General features: G+C 37.9%; 5 protein-coding genes and 1 long non-coding RNA gene across 10 annotated transcripts; 2 read left to right on the forward strand and 4 right to left on the reverse strand.

Moving 5' to 3' along the window:
• Window positions 1-340: 340 nt before the first annotated feature.
• LOC141363233 (sarcolipin-like) lies at window positions 341-752 on the forward strand. The gene has a single exon (XM_073865826.1). It carries the CDS (start codon window positions 372-374, stop codon window positions 468-470), a length of 99 nt encoding a protein of 32 aa, XP_073721927.1. The 5' UTR covers window positions 341-371; the 3' UTR covers window positions 471-752.
• A 746-nt stretch (window positions 753-1,498) lies between these two features.
• On the reverse strand, window positions 1,499-5,884 carry LOC129438765 (kelch repeat and BTB domain-containing protein 3). 3 transcript variants are annotated; one of them, XM_055197681.2, is made up of 4 exons: window positions 5,801-5,884; window positions 4,796-5,009; window positions 3,428-3,593; window positions 1,499-3,355 (listed from the first exon to the last, which is right to left on the reverse strand). In XM_055197681.2, the coding sequence occupies exons 1-4, from the start codon at window positions 5,835-5,837 to the stop codon at window positions 1,895-1,897; spliced, it is 1,878 nt and encodes a 625-aa protein (XP_055053656.2). In that variant the 5' UTR covers window positions 5,838-5,884; the 3' UTR covers window positions 1,499-1,894. The 3 variants fall into 3 exon arrangements, with proteins under 3 accessions (XP_055053656.2, XP_055053657.2, XP_055053658.2); XM_055197682.2 differs by having other exon boundaries at window positions 5,459-5,848; XM_055197683.2 differs by lacking the exons at window positions 4,796-5,009; window positions 5,801-5,884 and adding an exon at window positions 4,292-4,469.
• A 1,858-nt stretch (window positions 5,885-7,742) lies between these two features.
• LOC129438766 (eukaryotic translation initiation factor 3 subunit K) lies at window positions 7,743-9,901 on the reverse strand. 2 transcript variants are annotated; one of them, XM_055197684.2, is made up of 8 exons: window positions 9,674-9,901; window positions 9,307-9,405; window positions 8,886-9,006; window positions 8,586-8,663; window positions 8,445-8,511; window positions 8,125-8,202; window positions 7,918-8,043; window positions 7,743-7,834 (listed from the first exon to the last, which is right to left on the reverse strand). In XM_055197684.2, exons 1-8 carry the CDS (start codon window positions 9,733-9,735, stop codon window positions 7,803-7,805), a joined length of 663 nt encoding a protein of 220 aa, XP_055053659.2. In that variant the 5' UTR covers window positions 9,736-9,901; the 3' UTR covers window positions 7,743-7,802. The 2 variants fall into 2 exon arrangements, with proteins under 2 accessions (XP_055053659.2, XP_055053660.2); XM_055197685.2 differs by having other exon boundaries at window positions 8,586-8,660; window positions 9,674-9,896.
• A 739-nt stretch (window positions 9,902-10,640) lies between these two features.
• On the reverse strand, window positions 10,641-23,523 carry LOC141349121 (histone H3.3A). Of its 2 annotated transcripts, none has more exons than XM_073865750.1 (4): window positions 23,392-23,523; window positions 12,120-12,263; window positions 11,885-12,038; window positions 10,641-11,804 (listed from the first exon to the last, which is right to left on the reverse strand). In XM_073865750.1, the coding sequence occupies exons 2-4, from the start codon at window positions 12,245-12,247 to the stop codon at window positions 11,676-11,678; spliced, it is 411 nt and encodes a 136-aa protein (XP_073721851.1). In that variant the 5' UTR covers window positions 12,248-12,263; window positions 23,392-23,523; the 3' UTR covers window positions 10,641-11,675. The 2 variants fall into 2 exon arrangements, with proteins under 2 accessions (XP_073721851.1, XP_073721850.1); XM_073865749.1 differs by lacking the exon at window positions 23,392-23,523 and adding an exon at window positions 13,249-13,402.
• LOC129439015 (histone H3.3A) lies at window positions 14,583-23,507 on the reverse strand. The gene is made up of 4 exons (XM_073865751.1): window positions 23,392-23,507; window positions 15,715-15,858; window positions 15,480-15,633; window positions 14,583-15,400 (listed from the first exon to the last, which is right to left on the reverse strand). Exons 2-4 carry the CDS (start codon window positions 15,840-15,842, stop codon window positions 15,272-15,274), a joined length of 411 nt encoding a protein of 136 aa, XP_073721852.1. The 5' UTR covers window positions 15,843-15,858; window positions 23,392-23,507; the 3' UTR covers window positions 14,583-15,271.
• Window positions 17,704-20,048, forward strand: LOC141363234 (uncharacterized). The gene is made up of 3 exons (XR_012368764.1): window positions 17,704-18,040; window positions 18,458-18,862; window positions 18,918-20,048. It is a non-coding gene; the product is annotated as an uncharacterized lncRNA (long non-coding RNA).
• Window positions 23,524-23,654: the final 131 nt, after the last annotated feature.

The raw sequence follows: 23,654 nt of genomic DNA on the forward strand, positions 1-23,654 counted from the left end.
TTTTAATGCAAAAATGCATGTGTTTGTTTATAGCTTTGGGTGCAATCATAATTAGCTTGAAATAAAAATAAGTGCAAGATAAATCATTTACATATCCAGATAAAAGTATGCGTGCATGTGTTTGTGTGTGTGTGTAGCGGTATGTGTCACAGCTCTGGGATCAGATGAACAGATGATAGATTTGTTTTTGAAATTCAAAGCCAACAAGGGTGTTGAGACCTGGAGAAATGCTTTAATCTCCTCCTGGTTTAAATGTGAGAGAGAATGAGAGAGAGAGAATAGACTGAGAGAAACATTTGGGTTTCCATTACCCAGAGACTGATTTGTTTCTTGTCTCCAGGGTTTCATCCGTTCCGACTGAGATCTCTGAAATGGATCGATCAGCACAGGAGCTGTTCCTGAACTTCATGGTGGTGTTGATCACAGTTCTTCTCATGTGGCTCCTGGTCAAACAATACCAGGACGCATAAAGAGCTTCTCATCATGTGATGCTGAACTACACCACTAGATGCTGATGTTTCTGCAAACAGAAGACTGAGCTGAACTACAAATGACGTCTGCTGAGCTGCTTTTCAGAATGATTTTATATAAATAATAAAATAATAAATAAATGAATGTTTACAGATTTGATCATCTGGATGTTTCATTTGTAAACTCAAGGTAACCTTCAGATGAATGAAAACCTGAAACACTGTACTGATTTTAAGCCATTATTTATTTACAGTAAATAAACATTTCTTTGGCAATGCAAACATGTGTTTGTGTGTGTTTGTTTTGTGTTTAACAACAGCAGAACGGCATTTTTGTGGTGAGCATGATCTATTGAATTTCCTATTCAGATTTCTACTCTTTCCCTGCCAGCGACAACATTTTAAATATCTAAACAAAAAATAGAAAATTACTTTCTGCTTTTAAACAAAAAATAAACAGAAAAAAATAATTTATCCTATGTTCATTTGTTTTTTTTATCACCTCTCAAATATGGGTAGATTTCCTAAAAAAATTATTTTTGCAAAAAGCCGAGATAATTCAATTTTTGTAAAGGACTTTTGTTAGAGATGAGATTCAGATCGATGATCAAAACATGAACAGAGTTTTTACCGTTTTTGGATCAGTGGATGCTTTAGTATTTTATAAGTTGGGTAAGAGTGCCACCTAGTGGTTAATAGCAGAAATATAGATTACCGTAAAAACTTGGCATTGGCAGTGAGCCATTTTCTCTTAACTGACGAGATTACTCGTCAATGGCAGGGAAAGAGTTAAAGGGGACATTTCACAAATACCCTTTAAAATGAAAAAAATTATTGGTGTCCCCAGATTATGTATGTGAAGTTTTGATCAAAATACCCCACAGATAATTTATTATAACATTATATACATTTTAAAGGTGTGTCCTTTAAAATGCAAATGAGCTGATGCTAATGCACACACTGATCGCCATAATGGTGGTTTGTTAAACCTCAAGTGCTGTCAATTATTTTCTCTCTCTCTCTCTCTCTCTCTCTCTCTCTCTCTCTCTCTCTCTCTCTCTCTCTTCACTTAATGGTAGTGCCGTGGTTGGATAGTGCAGATTAAGGGGCGGTATTATTATAATAAGATCCCTTTCTGACATCACAAGGGGAGCCAAATTTCAATGAGCTTTTTTCCCCCACTTGCAGAGAATGGTTGACCAAAACTAAGTTACAGGGTTGATCTTTTTCACATTTTCTATCACTAGGGACCCAATTATAGCATTTAAACATGAAGTCAGATTTTCATGATATATCCCCTTTAAAGGTTCTTTAAGGAACCATTCAGCCGAAAAATGGCTCTTCTGTGGCATCGTGAAGCACCTTAATTTCTAAAGTGTACAGAAGTGACAGAAGAGCTGAACGTGAGTGCGATATATGTGTATTTAATCTCTCTCAGTTCTAGTAGATTCTGTTGTTCTCCACGGGTCTCTGTAGCGGTTAAAGCTCAACACCTGACAGTGGAACTCGGTCAGGGCGCGTGGCATCGATGCCACCTCCTGCCACTCTGAGCGTCCGCTGTGATACACCTGAACTTCATCTGTGATCTCATCAGGTGAATAATCTCCACCCAGGATGTAGATCTTACCCCGCACACCGATGGCACCCGCATTAAAACCAGCACACTCGAACGAGCCCTCCCCTTTCCACACGCACGTGTCTGGGCAGAAGCTGTACACTTTATATGTTGACAGGTCACAAAGGTAGAGTGTCTCATTAATGGAAACAGATTTCACGAGCGTGGCGTGAAAGAACTGACCAAACTCAGCCACAAGTTGGCACCACTGATCCACCACAGCATCGTAACGGAAAAAGCAGTCTAGCGATGGATTAAAGGCCTCAGAAATTTCCACCTCAGAGCCGAGGGTGTAAATAACGCTCCCGCAAGTGCTCGCTTCGGGAAAGTAGATCCCTTTGGGCAAAGGGCTGACGGTCTTCCACTCACGTTTCAGGGGATCGAAGTATTCCACATCCAGAAGACTACAAGTACCTCTGGGGCCGCAGGTTTTCCCGCCAATGACGTAGATGCGTTGCAGGGCACTGACGGAGGTGTGCATGGTGCGCGAGTGTCGCATGGGTGGAGCCGGTGTCAAGGTGTTCGACACAGGACAGTAGCACCAGACTTCATCTGTCGCATCGTGGTAAGATTCTGTGATGTGCAGACGCACTGTTCGATGACAACTGCCGCGACATCCACCGCTAACGAAGAGTTTCTCTGCAAAACTGGTGAGGGCTGAACCGGGCAAATCTGAGAGACGCACGGCGTGCCGTGGAAGTTCAGTCCATCGGTCCGCACCGATGTCGTAGCAGAAAGCGTGACGCATCTCTCCGCTTTCCTCTGTTTTATGGACGTAAATGTAGCTTGAAGTGGTAGAAGGCCGAGCGTTCGGGAACAACCCGCTAAACTCTTGAACCTGCACCAGAGCCTCTCTAACTGCTCTACAACAGTGTTCGTCAGCAGACAACAGGAGCTCTGATTGAGCGGTCTGCTCCAGGACAGCGTGAGGGAGCTGCTGCAGACGGACCTGTGACAGGAGCTCCACCAGCAGACTCTTACGCGTCTGCAGGTCATGTTGGGTCCACCGGAGTACAGCGTTTAACGCGCTTTCCTCATCTGGGACATCGAGGTCATCAGAGGCCAGGCAACTTCTCAAGACCCGCACTGGCATCTCTAGGAAGTCTGCTGTGGAGGACAGGTTGTGAAAGTTTTGCGTGACAAACTTGGTGGCACGGTGCAGGAGGCGCGATGAGCCGTAACCCTCAGCGACCGCTAACAGGTGCAGACAGTTGGAGAGGTCGAGACTTTGGACCAGAAAATCGCTGCAGGCGCGCGAGAGAAAATCAACCTATAAAAATCAAAGAGAACATGGGTACAATGCTACATCACATACATTCTTCTCCATTTCTGTTTGTCTCACCTGAAGGAAAGAGGCCAGTTGAAACATCATGTCCACATTATCTTCTCTGATTTCTATCTCACCGGAATACGCAAAGTCAAGGAAGGTGTGAACAGCACATGCCGACAGGTTACTGAGGGTCACTGTACCATCATCACGCTCCCGCATATCCAGCTGAAACATGGCCCTGTACAGAAAAACACAAACACTACATTTAAATATTCTGCTTCTTATATTATCTATCGATTATTCTGTGTTTTCCCCTACATCTATTCATGTAAAGTTGCTTTGACACAATGAACAATTGTAAAAAGCGCTATATAAATTAAATGGAATTGAATTGAAAATAATTAAAATCAGAAATGAGATACTGAGAAATCTGTGTTAGTGAGCACTTCTTCATAGCCAAGATAATCTATCCACTTCACAGGTGTGCCTTAGGCTGGCCACAATAAAAGGCCATTCTAAAATGTGCAGTTTGATTGTGTTGGGGGCTGTGAGGTTTGGCCAAAAACCAGTCAGTATCTGGTGTCACACAGTGCAACGCATCAGTTGATCAGGTTCTTGATTGCGGCCTGTGAAATGTTGGTCCACTTCTCTTCAATGGCTGTGTGAAGTTCCTGAATATTGGCAGGAACTGGAACACGCTGTCCTATACGTCGATCCAGAGCATCCCAAACATGCTGAATGTCCGGTGACATATGTTGGCCATCCAAGAACTGGGATGTTTTCAGCTTCCAGGATTTGTGTACAGATCCTTGCAACATGGGTCCGTGCATTATCATGCTGCAACATGAGGTGATGGTTGTGGATGAATGGCACAACAATAGGCCTCAGGATCTCATTATAGTAAAACTGTGCATTCATGTCATCAATAAAACGCACCTGTGTTCGATGTCCATAACATACGGCTGCCCATACCATAACTCCACTACCACCATGAGCCACTCGATTCACAACATTGACATCAGCAAACCGCTGTCATCTGCCCTGTACAGTGAAAACCCGGATTCATCCGTGAACTCAAATCTCACTTTTGTGTCATAAAACTGTACATTTTAGAGTGGCCTTTTATTGTGGCCAGCCTAAGGCACACCTGTGCAATAATCATGCTATCTAATCAGCATCTTGATATATCACACCTGTGAGGTTGATGGATTATTGGCAACACAGATTTAGACAGATTTATGAACAATATTTGAGAGAAATAGGCCTTTTATGTACATGGAAAAACTCAGCTCATGAAAAATGGGGGCAAAAACAAAAGTGTTGCGTTTATAATTTTGTTGTTGTAGTTGCCATATTGATACACGGTCACCGATATGTGCAGCCTACAGTTCTGTTAGCAGGTGAATACACCTGTTGAAAGTCATAATGTTTGTGTGTCACCTGAAGAAGTCACTGCACGCGGCAAGAACGCAGCGATGGCATGAAAGAGTTTCATCCTGCACTCGGATGTTGAAGTCAAACAGCATCTCTCTTTCTCTAAAGGTCTGGAGAACAGAGATGAGCTGCTGTCCATGAGTCTCTGACCTCAAAAAGACTGAACGCGGCTCTGAGAGGCCATTACACTGAGAAGTGCTGCCCTCCATCTGCACAACACCTATAAAGTTACGAGGTAAATGAAGAAATCAGCAGGTACATATTGTACATCTACAAAATCAGGATGATACACTGTAAAACATGCCTAGTGAGGAGTTGGTATAAATTAAAAATATAAAGTTGAATGGGCTTAAGTTATTACAACTTTATTTTTATAATTTATAGCAACTTCTAACTAGTCAAACTAATTATTATTCAAGTTGTTTGAACTTAAACATTTAAGTGCAGCAAGAGATTTTTACAGTGTTGCACGTGGCATTATGATTTTTTATTTATTTTAGGAAGCATCATAAGAAAGAAACATTGTAAATGTGCATTATAGAGACTGATTATTACAGTTGTATGATAAGATATTTTTAACATGTGGTGCTCAGAATATGAAGGCAGAACACGTTTAATGGTTTCATTTGGTTGATCTAGGAAAAGTAAGACAAGCTTAAAAACACTGACCTGTCCTGCTTCAAAAACACTGCAGTCAGCAAAATATATCTGAAATCTTTTTGTTGTTTTCAATCGTACTAAACGCACAGTGCTGTAAACAGGTTTGATTCGCATTTATTATAACTAATAACCCAACATAAAAGTGTTGAAGCAGTTTGTGTTTTCTGCCATCTGTTGTGTAGAGATCAGACCTGAAATATCAGACATGACACAATCAAACACTGCTGTCATAAATCATAGTGATTTCCTGAGTGACATTACCATGACAGTGTGTTCGCGTTTAAATGACAGATATACATGTTTTGATGTTATGCTCTGACGGATGTAAATGTTTAATTTGCGGTCACTCACGCTTCAGGACTGGACAGCGCTCCTCTTCACTGCGCATGCGCGACGCCGTGAACACGTAATGAAGATGACTACGCTTAAAGGAGCCGCGTCTAAAAAACGATCAGTGGCCGGTTGCATAAACATAGCCAAGATGTTAAGACTGCGTCTTAAGAATGATTCTGACTAACTAGCAATTAGTTAGGGCTAATAAGTCTTATTATTTGGATTTAAATTAGACCAATCTATCTTTCTATGTAACATACTTCAAACAATTATGATCAGTCTTGAAGAAAAAAATTCATGACTAACTTTAAAGACTAGTCTTAAAGTTTTATGCAACTGGCCACAGGTGACAGATACATCTTTCCCCGTCTATCCAGTTTACAGTTTGTGTTAAAATTTTTTAATTTGGATTTATACTCTCTTAAAATAATCAGTGGGGTGTAATCAAATCAACTCCACGGCAATGCAATGTAATCATTTTGGTGAAGCATTCTGTCTCATTTATTTAAATGACTGTTAAATGATATTTTAAAGGTGCTGTAGAATGTAAAACTGTATTTATATAGGAATAGATGAATAATAAGAGTTCTATCATGAGCCTCAAAATTCAATTGTTTCCTTATTCTTATGTAAACCTTATAGACCCCTTCATGGTTCACGTCAAAGGCAGTTCCCACTGCGCATGTCGGGGTCAGAAAAGTCATTACAGCAGATTGAGTTGCGTATTATTCGGTATCGTCAAAAATGCCTACTTACTGTGAAAATCGCACCAGGTCTTCCGTTAAGTTTTCGCAATTCATGCAGAATCTCAAAAACAAAAAAATATAACATCTGCGGCTGGAAGCAATTAACGTGCAGACTGGGACAATGCAAAGATCAAAGAGGCTTGTGTTTGTAGTGCTCACTTCACTTGAGGCAAGTCATCATTTTTCAGCTCTGTTATATTAAATTATAAAGCCTGGATGGTATGAACAGTTTGACCCCATGCTGCGCGCGCACCCGATAGTCATTCAATGTTTACAAACCTTGAAGGGGTCTATACATGCAAAAGACTGCTGGAAAACAGACCAATCTCATCAAAACACTGACTGTGAAGATACAGATGAGCTGTACACCTTAACATTAAATTAAGTAGTGTTGTTAAAATGCTAAAAACAAAGTTGTAACTGCCGAGTTAGCGCTATATGCTAGTTAATGCTATATGCTAATGTTTAGGCTGAAGTTCTACTGTTGACGTTACGGTTGCGTTTTAACACAAACTTACCACTCAGAAACGTCCATTAACAATCTCCAAACAATTGATTATTCATCAAAATCTTATGTTCTTTGTCTGATACAGACTCAAACATAAGATCTGTTTACACACACACAGAGCTACTGAAGGAGCTGCTCTGAGAAACAGCCAATCAGAGCAGAGCTCAACATTATTATTCACGACCCTTTCAAATAAGGTAATAATAGACCATTTCATTATAAAGGCAAATCCTAGGGTTGTAAATGGACATGTGAAACACCCTGTGGATCATTTTTGTGCTTAATAAAAACACAAACCATCTATATAGATATCAGAGAACAATTTAACAGATTATTACAATGTATTTTTGGCACCTTTAAAAGATAAATAACCTTGAATGAATTCCATCTCTCTGTTATTACTGACAAAACACACACAGATGACAGGTCATCATTGAACTAGGATCCATTAACACAATGGTAACAAGTTTGATTTCTCAGTTAAAAGAAATGACTGACTTTCTCTCAACTGGTTTCCAGGTGTAACAATGCTCCAGATGTGTGTGTGTTCAATATTCACTGTATGGATTTAAATTATAAATTACCATACTTACCACCATTACATTCACTTTTGAAAAGTCACATGCTACTTACAAGCTGCTAAATGTCTGACAGCACAGACTGAATGTGCAATTGTGATGATAAACACAAAAATTCTGACTCTGTGTGTCTTTAATAAAATTACTTTATTGCAAAATTCAATCAAATCAAGCTTCTGACGTTTGTGTTACTGTGATGTAGCCATGATGCTGGAAACACCTGAGACACAAGAGAATATCATTTAATATTTAAACACTACTGGAGATAAATCAAGTTTGAGACTTTTAAAACCAAAAACGCACTTTCAAAGTCGATCTTCTCCACTATATTCTTGGGCTTGACACTTTCCTCCTGGTTATGAATGAATATCTGCCCATCCTCATTCTCCGTCCAGCCGTATTTATTCATCCAAACCTTCACCTGTATGTCTGTAAAAAGAATCACACATTCTCACAACAGCTGAATATGTAGTCAATCTCTTATTGTTATTTTGGGGGGTCTGATCTTACCCAGAGGGTCTCCTAACATCTCACCTAGAAGGCGATACTCAATGTTCTGATATGTGATTCCCACAACGTGACAGATAACTAGAGAAAAAAGAGAGAGATAAACTGTAAAGAGCATTGCATCAGCAGCATGTCTGTCAAATGCATAATTCATCTGAAGTGCATGATTAGAAAGTTTTTTGATAGATTTCTGTTGAAGCTGCAAGCTAACCATCATCATTATTATGAAAGCAGAAACTTATAAAGCTCTTATGAATAATGCAGCTAACAGCAGTGATAATAATGTGAGTGATTAGTGCAGATCATAGTGAAGATCAACTCACACTTCCTCACCGACTCTTCAAAGCCTGTGATTCCATCAATCAGATCTCTGTTCTCCTCCAGACTGGCCTAAAAAACACCAACACATCTGTTAAACTTCATCTCAAACACTCAAGAGAAAGTGTTTGCCTGCATGTTCATACCCAGAAGCTCTGGAAGTGACACGTCTCCAGCAGATTGCCCAGATACAGGATCTGTCTTATCGGCCGCTCCTCTTGCTGCGACACAGTAGTCAAGGAAACAGAGGTGACTCTCATTTAAATATATTACTGTATCAGAGATGCAACATCACACATCAGTCACAAATTCACAAAAGAGCTAACACTGCCCTCTATCAGTTAAACTACAGGAACACCTACATGCAGGCTAATCCGATCGCCATTATGTGTGAATAACTGATGGAAAGACATGATTTTGATCTAATAAGGGTTTTAAAAGGATACATGGGTCTGGTCGATCATGCACTTGCACAGTGTAAAGTCTGTATGAGGCAGGTTAGTGAGGGCTTTGAGCAGGATCTGTGCTGTGACTGTAGTCTGGAAGTATGCTGGGTTAAACTGATACCTGCCGACACAAACACATACACTTATAATGTTATACAAGAGAGTACGTTACTGATAATAATAACTGAATTCAATTATGTTATAACTGCCCATACTATAAATCTTTAAATAAAACAGAAGATAAAGAAAGCATATAAAGTACTGTCATATGTCTGTACTAAAACTTTAATAGAGACTTTAATACACCAATTAGAAATGCTGGTTTGAAACAGATGTGTGTTTGCACTTAATGACTCAAGATGAATGCATATGTATTTCTATACAGATGATAATGTGTGTTAATGTATAAACACACACTCACAGTTTGAGGACAGCCAGGTTTGCCTCGAGATCGTAAGCGTTTTCACGTGCCTGTGTGTCCACGTATCGCTCCAGTGTGGCCAGATTCTCCGGGTTATACCTGTACAGGTACAATAACTTACTCATTAATATTCAATCTTATTGATAATGACTCATTAATATTCATCATGACTTCCTGTACCCAGTATGTTTTAATCGTGAGTGCTAATCTAAACATTATAACATTAAACATTTCCCTAAATGCTTTCATTCTGATTTAACACGTTTACTATTTATTATTTTCATGACTCTGAGTCAAATTTGTCAAGATTCACTTTGCCTTTGAGTTATTTGACTCTGTTTATATTTGTTCGATTCATCATCTTTACCTGTCGATTCCCCGCAAAAGTTTGCCCACGTTGGCTCTCATCTGCTCAAACGTCGTAGCCATGATTGCAGATCCGAGTTATTTCTTCTTCTTATAATTAATGGGTTATTTCTATATTTTTTTTGTTTAATTTTTTCAGTCGTATGGACCCAAAGCAGCACAGCAGCAGCGCGTGCAGGCGGCGAGGATCTGACGTGAACAGTGACGTCAGTACTGAGCGCACACGGATTCCGTGAGCGCCGCTGTGTGTGTGAGCGGAGTCATTACACAATATTATTAATTGTCCAAAATATTCTACATTTTCCGAAAAACATTCATTTTGGATTTTACGTAAATGACAAGAATTTAATCAATGGAAGCTTTTCTATAAATATTTTATTCATCGGAAAGTTTTATATCCGTAAATGTCCCACTTTAATGTCTTCAAACAAGAATTGAATTATAAGTTACTGGATACAATTTTAATGTCTGTCAATAAGAAAGCTATTCAAAATATTAAAATGTAATACTCTACTTTAATATGCTTGTAATATTATTTATGCACACCTCTTTTCTTCTATTTCTTGGATCTTAATGTGATCTACATATAAATTCAATTTGCTTTTATATGATGGTCTCTTATGTATATCTTTTGTACTTTTTGTTGTTACTTGAAAGATATTTGTTCTTGTATCTTATTCTTGTTATTATTCCTATAAAAATGGTAAATAAAGCTCCTGTACGTATACATAAATCAAAAACACACTAAGATGTGTGCACGATTTGTGATTATTTTCATTCTCAACATCAAACAAACTTCACACACATACAACAAAATCAAAATAAAGACAATGCGGAAAAAAACAATAACTACATTTAAATATTTTAGGTATTTACTAAGTTATATGTTATAAAAACAAAAGTTTGATTTAATTGAAAAAACCCTAAACACACCTGTCTTAGATGAGAAACAAGAAACATCACAAAACTGTGTGTGACATCCATTTATTACATAATAGGAGTATTGTCAAATTACAAAGATAATTTTATTTAAACAACACCTGAATATTTTGTAGTCAATGAAGAAAACAAATAAACAAACCAAATAAAGCAGAAATACACATCTGCCTGAAGAATCACATCAGTGCTCGGAGATGTGGATTAAAAAACTTCTATTCTTTTAATAATAATAATAATAAATTCAAAATTAAACAGTCACTTGGCAAAACTGAGAAACAGTATCAAGTCCATGTATTTATTTACTTAAGCAATTTCCTATTAAAAGTCCCAATAAACAGGCAAACTTATGCCCTGGAGCCAATCAGAACGCACACAGAGAGGTGGAACAGAATTATGGGTAATATCCCTTCACACGTATTTAATCTGAATTTTAACTTTTAGAAAACAAAAATAATTTGCAATGTAAAAATTTATTTATAGGAATCTCCACCTCTTGAATTTTCTCTTCTTTGAAAAATATGCTTTAGCTTTACGAAACAAGCTTTTATTAATGCGTTTAAAAAAAAGAAACAAACATTAATCATTCAATTCTTAATATAGCAATAATAAACATTTGCTGGAGAGATGCTTGTATACAAATCACTGTGCCCAATGACAGCCCCAAACACAGACGTATATTCATTAGAGTACCAACAGTCTGTGGGATTCTGGGATGGATCAGGGCTGTTCTAGCACCTTGCACAAGAGGCCTTTACCCCTAAACGCAGACTCAGCCCTGACCTCTGACCCTGTCTAAAATCTATTTGATCATCAACTCACGTCATACAAACAGAGAGTGTGTTTGTGTGTGTTTGGGGCTGATCAGGTACACGCTGGTACATGCAAACAAGAAGCACCCTTAATAGTCTGCTGCCAAAAAACAGAAACAACCACATACATCACCCCCCCCACCACCACCACCATGACTGACACTCTAAAACTACCAATTAACAGCAAAATAATAAAGAAAGAGACAAAGAGAAGGAGGTTAAAGACAAGAAGAACAGGTATAAAGAGAGAGATGTTTAAGCACGTTCTCCACGGATGCGACGTGCCAGCTGGATGTCTTTGGGCATAATGGTCACACGTTTGGCGTGGATGGCGCACAGGTTAGTGTCCTCAAACAGACCGACCAGGTACGCCTCACTGGCCTCCTGCAAACACACACACAAACAGATGATCAATAACAGTCCATAATGATCTGAGACCTGCTGCTGCTGTGTTTTATTCTCACCTGCAGGGCACCAATGGCAGCGCTCTGGAACCGCAAGTCGGTTTTAAAGTCCTGAGCGATTTCACGGACCAAACGCTGGAACGGAAGCTTGCGGATCAACAGCTCAGTGGACTTCTGATACCGACGGATCTCACGCAGAGCCACGGTACCGGGCCTACACGACACAAGACATCAATGCTTATAGTTATAAAGATGAATTCTGACTCAATATGAAGATTAATGTTAAGATGATCACCTGTAGCGATGGGGCTTCTTGACTCCTCCAGTAGAGGGGGCACTCTTACGAGCAGCTTTAGTCGCTAGCTGCTTACGAGGGGCTTTTCCTCCAGTGGATTTACGGGCGGTCTGCTTAGTACGAGCCATACTGTCACACAATCACCTAAACACAAACATACACAATATTACATATTTGAAAACACAATTTCAATGTTTGTTAATAAGAAACATTTCGAATCTGTGCCATGATCATTTTCTTTACTATGCTTATGTTTTTATTTTGTGCCCTCCCTACTTTTATTTCTTCTTTTTCAATTCTTAGGATCATCATCTTTGTTTTAATATGTTTGTTTGATCTTTATTTGTTTGATTAATACGTTATGTAACTTCTGCTGATTAAATATTTGGCCATATTTTGTTTATTGTTTGTTTTTGTGTTATTGCACACATTAAAATTGCATTATAAAAAAAATCAACCATTTAAAATATTACATACGTGACACTGACACACATTCAATATTACATATATGATACTAACATTGTAATCTTGAGACCAGATAAAATCATATTATATATTTCATATCATATATTTCATATCATATATATATATATAGATAAAATAAAAATTATCTGTTTAGAAATTATATTTTTATTTATTACATTATATATTATTATTTTTATACAAAATATCAGAGATAACGTGATTACATCAGCAGTACACATTACGTAATAAAGAGGGCAGTCTGTGTGAGCCACGCCCCCTCTATCGCATCATGGCGCCTAGTGATACACACGGAGAACTGAGCGAGAATGCCAACAAACCAACGAGAAAACTTCGACATTTTCATGCTGAATTCTTCGACTATTCTTAACAATCACACTCGTTCTACATATAAGAGAGTCTTTGGATGCAAGATCTGATGTTTAAAGCAGGAATCGAGGCGTTTCTGCTGGTATTTGGTGTTTGTGAATCGTCGGTTTATTTTGGAGTGATTTGCAGCTCGCGGGACTGAAGCGCTTCGGTATTTCACAGAGAAAAACACAAACCCACTTAAATTCACACAAATAACAACAAAACCGGAATGTTTTTGCTTAAAAAGCGATTAAATAACACACATTTATATTTAATGCGCTCTGGAGGGTCTTACCTTTATATAAACGATGTTTTAAAGAGTGTTTTGAATACAGCTTCGTTCTTATTTACCGTCTCACGCGCACAATGGGAGCGGAAATGCGCCAAACAGCGGCTCCCATAATCCACCGCGGTGAAGCGCGCGCTTCAGACTGTTCAAATTATAACTGATTAACAACTTTTGCAAAATTACACGTTTGTAACATACAAAGTTTATAGTAAAAAATTCAAGTAATTTTTTTGGCATTTTTTTCATATTTTGAAATATATTTAAAATTATACTTAATATTTTTTGCTCTATGGGTTGGTTGTAACTTTAGTAAAACCATGGTTAATTTTCGCAAGGGACTGCTCATGGTTGTAGTCACCCATAAGGCAAAAAATATATTTTAAAATATAATTTTAAATATATTTCAAAATATACAAAACAATGGCCAAAAATATGTAATGAAATATATTTTTCACCAATATCTTTTTTGGCCATTATTGTATATTTTGAAATGTATTTTAAAAATAAATATATTTTAAAGCATTTATATTCACATCGCATTGGAAGAAACACTTTGTATGTTATAAACCTGTAAACATAACAGGTTTGAAAAGATTACATTTAAATATATTTCAACTGCAAAAATATACTTTGTTTTTATACTAAAATTGTTATATTTTATACAAACTTTTATATTTTGGCAAGGAAAAAATATATATTTTTGGCATATGAGTTGTAAAATAAGAAATGTATTTGTTGCCCCTTGAAATATATTTACAAATTAAAAAATTTATTTAATTAAGCTTTATTTTCTACAAAAAGTATTTCACATATATTTAAAACATATTTTTGGGCAAAGAAAAGATTTTTTGCCATATCAAATCTGTAGGAAAATAAACTATTTTGTTAAAGTAAAAGCATGCTTTTTTAGATTTATTACAATTTGTATAACCATAGCTATATTCAGCTTTTCATTTAATATGTACTAGTTATTATAAATACCATGGTTAAGCTATTGTTATTGTGGTAAGACCTTAGTAAATGTGTGATTACTGTGTTTTTACTACAAATAAAACCAAAAATCTATGGTTAATATATACAAGTCAACATTTGAAGAGGATTGTTGACTAGTGTAGTAACATTATGGTTCACTTTAATATATAAGTACTTTCACATATCAGAGTAAACTACAGAAATTACTGCTCAACAAATCTTCAAAATAACATTTACCTTTCAGATTGTCATTAAAATAAAACATTTATCACAAGACTACAGCAGATATTTACTAACAGACTGATTTAAACATTTTTATAGTAAATTATTGAAAGTAATAATCAAGTAATAAAAAAAAGAAAAATCGGTAACAGTTCAACACCAATTTATTGTTCCTTATTTGTGTAATACAAAGAAAGCAATAATTTAGTGATTAAAAACTGACAGGGTGTAGAAAAAACCTGAGTGTCTGCTACATATCTCACTATTAGACTTATGAGGAAATTTATCACATGATATAAAACAGCTACAGTCTGGTGTCCATTGCTACATATGCTCAATAATTTAAACAAAAAACACACAAACTGTTTACTGTCATCCCCTCCAATCAACGTATAAAGAATGCTTAGGATCCAATCCCAGAATGCATCAGTGATGTTTTACACACATCAGTCAATCTGTGCATTTCAGAACAAAACGTGACTCAATTATGCATCCACTATAAAAAATATGAAAAAGCACACACACGCACGCACATGATTTAAATACAGACTTATGATTCTGACACTTCCAGTCATGAAAAACATGAAGAGGTTAGCACCTGAAATGGCCTTAAAATTGTTATTAAGATGTGAATGTTTTTAGACACGTCACAGTGTGTGAACTGTATTAGGTGTTGATTCCGCATCTATAGATTTCCTGAAGTTAGAGCTGTCTGAGAGTACAAAACATACAAAAATCTTTCACAATAACTCACACTCCAATACAAAAATAAACACATAGAAATGAAGAGAAGGTGCAGACAAGAACAGATAAAAAAACAGGAAGAGAGAGATGTTCAAGCACGTTCTCCACGGATGCGACGTGCCAGCTGGATGTCTTTGGGCATTATGGTCACACGTTTGGCATGGATGGCACACAGGTTAGTGTCCTCAAACAGACCAACCAGGTACGCCTCACTTGCTTCCTGCAAACACACACACAAACAGATGATCAATAACAGACAGTAATGATCTGAGACCTGCTGCTGTGTATTTCATTCTCACCTGCAGGGCACCAATGGCAGCGCTCTGAAACCGCAGGTCGGTTTTAAAGTCCTGAGCGATTTCACGGACCAGACGCTGGAAGGGAAGCTTGCGGATCAACAGCTCAGTGGACTTCTGATACCGACGGATCTCACGCAGAGCCACGGTACCGGGCCTACACGACACAAGACATCAATGCTTATAGTTATAAAGATTCAATCTGACTCAGTATGAAGATTAATGTTAAGATGATCACCTGTAGCGATGGGGCTTCTTGACTCCTCCAGTAGAGGGGGCACTCTTACGAGCAGCTTTAGTCGCTAGCTGCTTACGAGGGGCTTTTCCTCCAGTGGATTTACGGGCGGTCTGCTTAGTACGAGCCATACTTTCACACAATCACCTAAACAAACACATACACAATATTACATATTTGATACTTAAACAAACTTAATATTACATACGTGATAGTGACATACAGCCACATAAAGCCGGTTTTCATAATCCTAGTCCTACAAACGTTGCACGTATCACGTTATGCTGCATTATAACCTTGGCTGTGCATTATTTTTGAATAATTCAACGGCCTGTCGTCCAATTTTTCCTTACATACTTCACCACTTACGCAATAAGGGAATGGTACTTAGGAAGTACTTTAGTTTTTCATTCAAATTTGCATGAAAACAAAATAATTACTATGAACATTAATAAAGAATCAGTTTATGTCCAATATATTCTGCTCTGTATTTTGCTTTTATAAAACATCTTTGTAATATCAACATAATATATACACAAATAAATCATCATGTAATTTCGTTTGGTAACATGTTTTGTTGTTGTTGTTGTGATATTTAAGGATTCAGCTTTAGCTGTTATTGAACATTTATTTCATGTAACTTACTTTTTTACCATTATAAAACCGCATCAGATGACGGTGCTTCATTGATATGTTAATATTACTCAACATTTTTAAACGGTAAACTTTTACTGTGGTAGTTAAGCAACAATATCAGGTGCTTGTGACATAAAATAAGCAATGAGTATGAACTCCGACGCTTTCGAAGATCACTCCTTTCAAACTGCGTTTTGTTGTGGAAGCTCCGCCCACTGACGTCACTGGTTTAAAACCACTGATCTATATAAATGACTGGATTGCGCATAGAACGCTTGACGTAACTGCGTGAGGTGAAGCCAGCGCAGAGTTCGAGCCGCCATCTTGGTATACCCAACCGGCAGAGAGCGTCATTGACTTCCATTCAAAATCATGATCAAAATTTACCCCATTTACAGCGTATCAGTTACACAAGGTTAATTTTTAGGACATGTGTACGTTAATTATTTGTTAATTCTGGTGTTATTTGCAATATTTATGTTTTAATCGGGCAGGATAATGGATTTACAAAAAACCGTTAAGGTGAGTGTGTCTGTTGCATTTGTTAATGACACGGGTATAAATAAAGTTTTTTTTGACATTCAGCTACACGGTGACGGTCAGCGTTATTTCTCTAAATAAGTTTAGGTAACTTGTAAGTTTAGATAAGATAATTACAAAACTAGCAAATTATTGCATGCACATACGGTACAAAGCATGATTATTTATTTAGAATTCAGAATGAGCACGTTATTGTCACTAATACTAAATATGCTGCGGTCTGTCTGCTGATCTGATACTGTAATGAAGATGAATGTATAATAACTGTTTAAAACGCAAAATGTACAACTTTCAGTAAATAACTATTTACATGCTTTGAACGTTTGTGTTGTAATAATGTACAGGGTAACTTCACATATAAAAACGAAGACGAGTAAAGTGATGTTTTATCATTAAAATCTGACAACGTCCATTGATTTAATAGAACGTTTGGGTATACCAACATGGCGGCGCGGTGGCTTCACAAGTGTGACGTCATGCGCAATCCAGTCATTTATATAGATCAGTGTTTAAAACCAGCAAGATTTTAGGGTTGGATCTTTGTTGTGTGGTAAAGCGCAGCACGGTTTAAGATTGAGTTTCACCGGAGCCAGACCCGGTAAAGGGTTGAGAGATTCTCTCGTTTAATGATATCGGTTTAGCTGTCAGAAAAGTAAGACTTCCCCTGTCAGCCAAAAACAAAAATAGGGGCGTGACATCAGTCATACTACACCAATCAGCACCCAGTGTGCAGTAAAGGCCCCGCCCCGAGCGGATGACATATAGAGACAGAGCGCCGTTATGCAAATTTGAAAACCACGCCCACCGGGGGGGAAATCAAGAGATGGGTCTGTCTGCGGACCGCAAGAGAGGGGCGTGCCGTTAAGGGGCGTAACTTTTAGCAGGGGGCGTAACTTTAAGTTGTCCAAGTTACACAGAACCACGCGAGACGTCAGGACGAGATGTTGTCATTCTGTCTTCTCTTCTGCCCGCATAGAGATACGGCGGCTAAAGGCGTTATTAAAGTTGCTCATCCAAGCGCCCTCATGTTTGTATGTACTAATTTTAATGGACGGGAAGCCGACTGACGAACATCCTTTTCCCGAGAAATGGTTCGGCTACGACACATGTTGAGAAGTCACGCCAGGGGCTGAATTAAGGTCGACAGTTTCAGGTAAGCTCGCTAACGTTAGCTATGTGTTGTTAGCCTAGATTTGTGAAGTCCGTTCTATGATTACACTTATGATCAGTAACGAGTAGTTAACAAAATCCAACAAATCTTGCATGAGTTTCATTGCTCACCTATATATTTTCCTGTTTACGATAGTAACGTTAGATATTAGTACATTAGAATCTTACAGTTATTCCTGTAAGTTGTCGACATTTCAAATGACAGTTAATTAATTAATGACCTACTAAACGTCATAATAACACTGGAGTTAAAGGATGTGTGTACTACTGTCTCGTTTTTAATGTATCTCTCTCAAACCCTATTCTGTTTAAGTATGGGTGCCATTGTATATTCTCATAATGTAAGCTTATTTTAAGTACAAATGTAAAATATGTTTGTTTATGGTTATTATTTTCACAGCTGCATTGATGTGAAGTGATGCAGTGGACAACTTGTGAGGGTGATACCATCCACATGCACCTTAACTGTGATGCAGAAATACAATACACTCTTAAAATAAATGTGTTAAATTAACACATCTTGTGTCTAGTTAAGGACAACACATCTAGTGTGTTGTTTTTAATTTAACACATCTGTGTGTTATTTTTGGAACAACACACTGTGTTGTTTTAACACATCTTGTGTTGTCCCTTTTATTTTTTATGAACTTAAATGACACTTAATGTGTTAAAAACAACACATAATGTGTTAAATAGTTTAACACAAAGCAATGTGTTAATTTTAACACATTATGTGTCATTTTGTGCTGATTTAGAGTTCATATAAATAAAAGGGACAACACAAGATGTGTTAAAACAACACAAAGTGTGTTGTTCTAAAAATAACACAGAGATGTGTTAATTTAAGGACAACACACTAGGTGTGTTGTCCTTAACTAGACACAAGATGTGTTAATTTAACACATTCGTTTTAAGAGTGTAGGATGATCCATCTGTCTACACTTCAAAATCACAACTCAACCTTAAACATCCCATATCTGTTATGGTAAAACAATGTGGCGGTTTTCCAGACAGGGCTTATACTGTTCCCGGGCTAAAATGCATGTTTGAGCTACTGTAATTAAGAAAACACCTTGTACTGACACATCTCAACATATATCAGTGCCATTGTTTTGTCTCAAGATGCACACCAGTCTTGTTTTTGTAAGGTTTGTTTGTAAAAACTAAAATGTCCTAATATAAGTGCCCAGTCCTGGTTTAATCTAAACCATTGGTGACCAAACCTGTGTCTTGAGATCTACTGTCCTGCAGAGTTCAGCTCCAACCCCAATCAAACACACCTGAACCTGCCAATCAAGCATTTCAGGGGAACCTTAAAATTATAGTCAGGTGTGTTTAAAGCTGGGTTAGAACTAAAATATGCAGGAGGGTAGATCTCCAGGAACAGGGTTGGTCACCCCTGATCTAAACAAAGTGTTTCCAAACTGTGTCCTGCAAAGTTTAGCTCTAACCCCAATCAAACACACCTGAAGCAGCCAATTAAGGTCTTACTAAGCATACTAGAAACTTACTGGCAGGTGCTCTGATGCAAGTAAGAGCTAAACTCTGCAGGACACCGGTCCTCCAGGACTGAGTTTGGGTACCCCTGACTAAGCCCTGCCTGGGAAACTGCACCAATGTGTTGAGCTGGCACCATTGGACATTACTGCTGCTGAGAAACAACAACTTTCTCAGCTCTACACAGGGTTGACATTGGATGCATTATTATTATAAAATGCATTCATGTGCACTTTACCAATACTGTACATACATCAACAGCTTCCAGCTATACACTTGGGATCAGCTCCTGATGACTCTCATAATGCTGTGTTATAATTTATTGCAGGGTGATCTTGCTGAAAGGATATTTTTATAAACCTTTACAATGTCACCAGATGTTACATGTTGTGGATAGTTATTTTTATAAACCTTTACAATGTCACCAGATGCTACCTGTTGTGAATAATTATTTTATAAACCTTTACAATCTCACCAGTTGTTACATGTTGTGGATAGTTATTTTTATAAACCTTTACAATGTCACCAGATGTTACATGTTGTGAATGGTTATTTTTATTAACCTTTACAATGTCACCAGTTGTTACATGTTGTGCATAGTTATTTTTATAAACCTTTACAATGTCACCAGATGTTACCTGTTGTGAATAGTTATTTTTATACACCTTTACAATGTTACCTGTTGTGAATGGTTATTTTTATACACCTTTACAATGTTACCTGTTGTGAATGGTTATTTTTATACACCTTTACAATGTTACCTGTTGTGAATAGTTATTTTTATAAACCTTTACAATATCCCCAGATGTTATCTGTTAGCCATTCCTTATAAAACCACGTGAGCTCTGTAGATTCCTCTTAAAACTTAAAAAGAATTAAGTCTGCAAGTTTGCAAATGAATTTCATCTTGGTTTAATACATATTAAACTGTCTGAGGTGCACATTTACTTAAAAAAAGACAAAATCACCCTCACTGTGTAACAGTTCACGATTTAAATATTGGTATGCCTCGGTACTTTAATAATTTTAAGTTGGTAAATATGTCCATATATGCCGTATGTGGCCATATTGTCTACCCACGTTAACAATGACGATGGATGAGACAATATAAGGCCATCCGAGCGTCTTATGAAGCTTCCTCCGTGCCCTCAATTTAAAACATTTACGGCAGTAACGTTATTTGTCATTACGCTAAAGTTAAAAGAGAGCTATAAACAATCGTCTTACTATTAAACTAGCAATCGGATGTGCCGTGTCAGTTTAGCGGAAGTCGGACATCTCGCGGGATTCTGTGTGACTTGGACAACTTAAATTTCCGCCCCCTGCTAAAAGTTACGCCGCTTAACGGCACGCCCCTCTCTTGCACTCCGCAGACAGACACTATTGGAAATCAATCCAACCGTCTCCATTGAGTTTGTATTGCGAGAAGCCGCCTCCTTGTCATTTCTGGCTTATAACAAAATACTGAATAATGCCTAAAAGCTGCTGTGTGACAATATGTACAGCTAACAAGCCAAAGAACCCAGAAATAAGTTTTTATAAGCTGTCGAGCCGTAAAACCCAGCCTTTAAGGAGAAAAAAGTGGATCGCCGACTACGTTTCCCCCTAGTGGACGCAGTTCTACTAATAGAAGTACTATGAAAAGTTGCCTGTATCCATTTTTGTGTCTTTAAACGCTCGTTTTTTGGGGTCGACAGCTTATAAAAACTTATTTACAGATTAAACTTAAAAACAGAATAATACATAAAAGCTGCTGTGTGACAAGGTGTACATCTAACACGCCAAAAAAATAAATAAATAAATTTTTATAAGCTGTCGACTTCAAAAAACGAGCGTTTAGACACAGAAATGGAAACAGGCAACTTTTCATAGTACTCCTATTAGTAAAACTGCGTCCAATAGGGGGAAACGTAATCGGCGATCCACTTTATTCTCCTTAAAGACTGGGTTTTACGGCTCGACAGCTTATAAAAACTTATTTCTGTGTTCTTTGGCTTGTTAGCTGTACATATTGTCCCAAAGCAGCTTTTAGGCATTATTCAGTTTTTTGTTATAAGCCAGAAATGACAAGGAGGCGGCCTTTTGCAATACAAAGTCAATGGAGACTGTTGGATTGCTTTCCCCCCCGGTGGGCGTGGTTTTCAGGTTGTGACGCGCTGCGCTCTGTCTCTATGGCTGCTTGGCAATGTGAGAAAAGGTAAAATAGAAGAATTTAACGCCGACCGATACGATTTCTAACGTTAGTACAAACACACGGGTCACATACAAATCCACAGCATGTCACTTCTCCCCTTTAGCAAATGTAAGTGGACATTATTAAGGCTAAAGGTGTGACAATGAGTTTAAATGATCTAAAAGCATAGCTGCCAACTCTCACGCATTCACCGTGAGACTCACGCAATTGACCCCATTCTCACGCTCTCACGCCACACATCCATTTTCTCACGCAGGCTCGTGCCCACCATTGAGATTCCCACTGAGTTTAATAAAAGACATTAAATAATTGCCTAATATACCTAACTGTAAATACTGTAAAACGCCTATCTCTATCTGGCGTGCCTCAAACAGCATAAAGCGCTCGTCAAAGTCAAAATGATGCGAAGGCCAATCAAATCAAAGAAGGTGGAGTTATTGTTTACAGATGCCGAAGCGCCAGCTACAAACAACAGAGAGTGAGTGCGCGGCTGCGCGATGGTGAAAGAGCAAAGCACGATGTAAGTAGCTAAACCAGTGTTCGCAGTACTGACACTTTTATATTTTAGCGTACCTTCACTGTCTTAGGTGCCACCACTTCTCATGTTGCTGGTACTTTGCTGCAAAGAGTCAAAGAGCATTTCACTTTATGTGGCGCTGCGCAGGAAGTTCGGCAGCGAGGTCATCAGACTACCGCGAGAGCAATGCGAAATGTTACAAAAAGGTCCGCCTTTACCTTTGCTCTCGCGTTACTTTGATGTCATACGCCGATCAGTCAGCTCCGCACCAGTCGAACACACAAAGCGTCAAGGTCTGGATGAAAAGCAGAGAATTGCCCGGATTCCACGCACGCAGATACCCTCAGAAAACAGCAATTTTAATCAACCATCACACGCGTGTGTATGTTTGCAAGCAGTACAAGCCTGCGTGATGTTTGCTGTGACAGGTTTTAATAAAAGAGAAAAAAGTCAATTGATATTTGACATCTATAAACAATAATATATACGAAATATAATTATATGGTCTTGACATACACATTATCTGTTGCTTAAGTTTAATATAAAGTACTCATTTGGTTTATTTGATTGTGACAGTCTCTCTATCACCAATCATCACTTTACGCTTCTCTTTCTCAATGGATAAACTGAATCAAAGCTGCTGTTATCTGCAGTTATACGTTTTACAGAGACCAGTAGGCTATTCATTAGATTTTAAGAACTTTTTTGGAAGGAACTTTTATCAGAAGGAAAGCATAATAGAGTTGTATAAAATAATGGTAAAGACTCTAATCTCAGGCATTTAAACTCAGTAAAAGCTTTTATTTCAATTTAATTTCTAAAATATGATTCGATTTGTATTGTGAACCATTTTAACGCAGTCTTTTCCAACTATTTAACACAGAAATAGCTAAAATCCACACTATTATCTATTGGCAAATGGTTAGGACTTATATAAAAAATTACCCCCCCCCCAAAAAAAAATCTCACTCCAAGCTGAACTCATAAGTTGGCAGCTCTGTAAAAGAGATGACGTGAGACGCTGTTTTGCGTTTCAGTGCGAGACGCTTCTGTTAATCATCAATTACAGTACACGAGGCGATGTTAATAATATCCATAAGCACTGTTACTGTGTGTGAGGACTCACCTGTCGAGTATTTACAAAGGTTTTATAATTCCACTGCAGCGGCTTTTTACTGCCTGACAGAGTTTGAGGTGAAATGGCTGACGGTCTCCCATCATGCATCGCGGCTCCTTTATCACACCAGCACGTGACGTGACCTGTCGACCAGTGCCGTTTCTCAATCAGAAGACTGCAGCCTCCGTAGGTCGCATTTCCAGGCTGCGTATTTCAGAATATTATTAATAATAAACTTGACTATTATTCTTTGTTAATCATACATTGTTGTA

Source organism: Misgurnus anguillicaudatus, unplaced genomic scaffold (genome assembly GCF_027580225.2).
Source record: "Misgurnus anguillicaudatus unplaced genomic scaffold, ASM2758022v2 HiC_scaffold_33, whole genome shotgun sequence".
Lineage (NCBI taxonomy): Eukaryota > Metazoa > Chordata > Actinopteri > Cypriniformes > Cobitidae > Misgurnus > Misgurnus anguillicaudatus.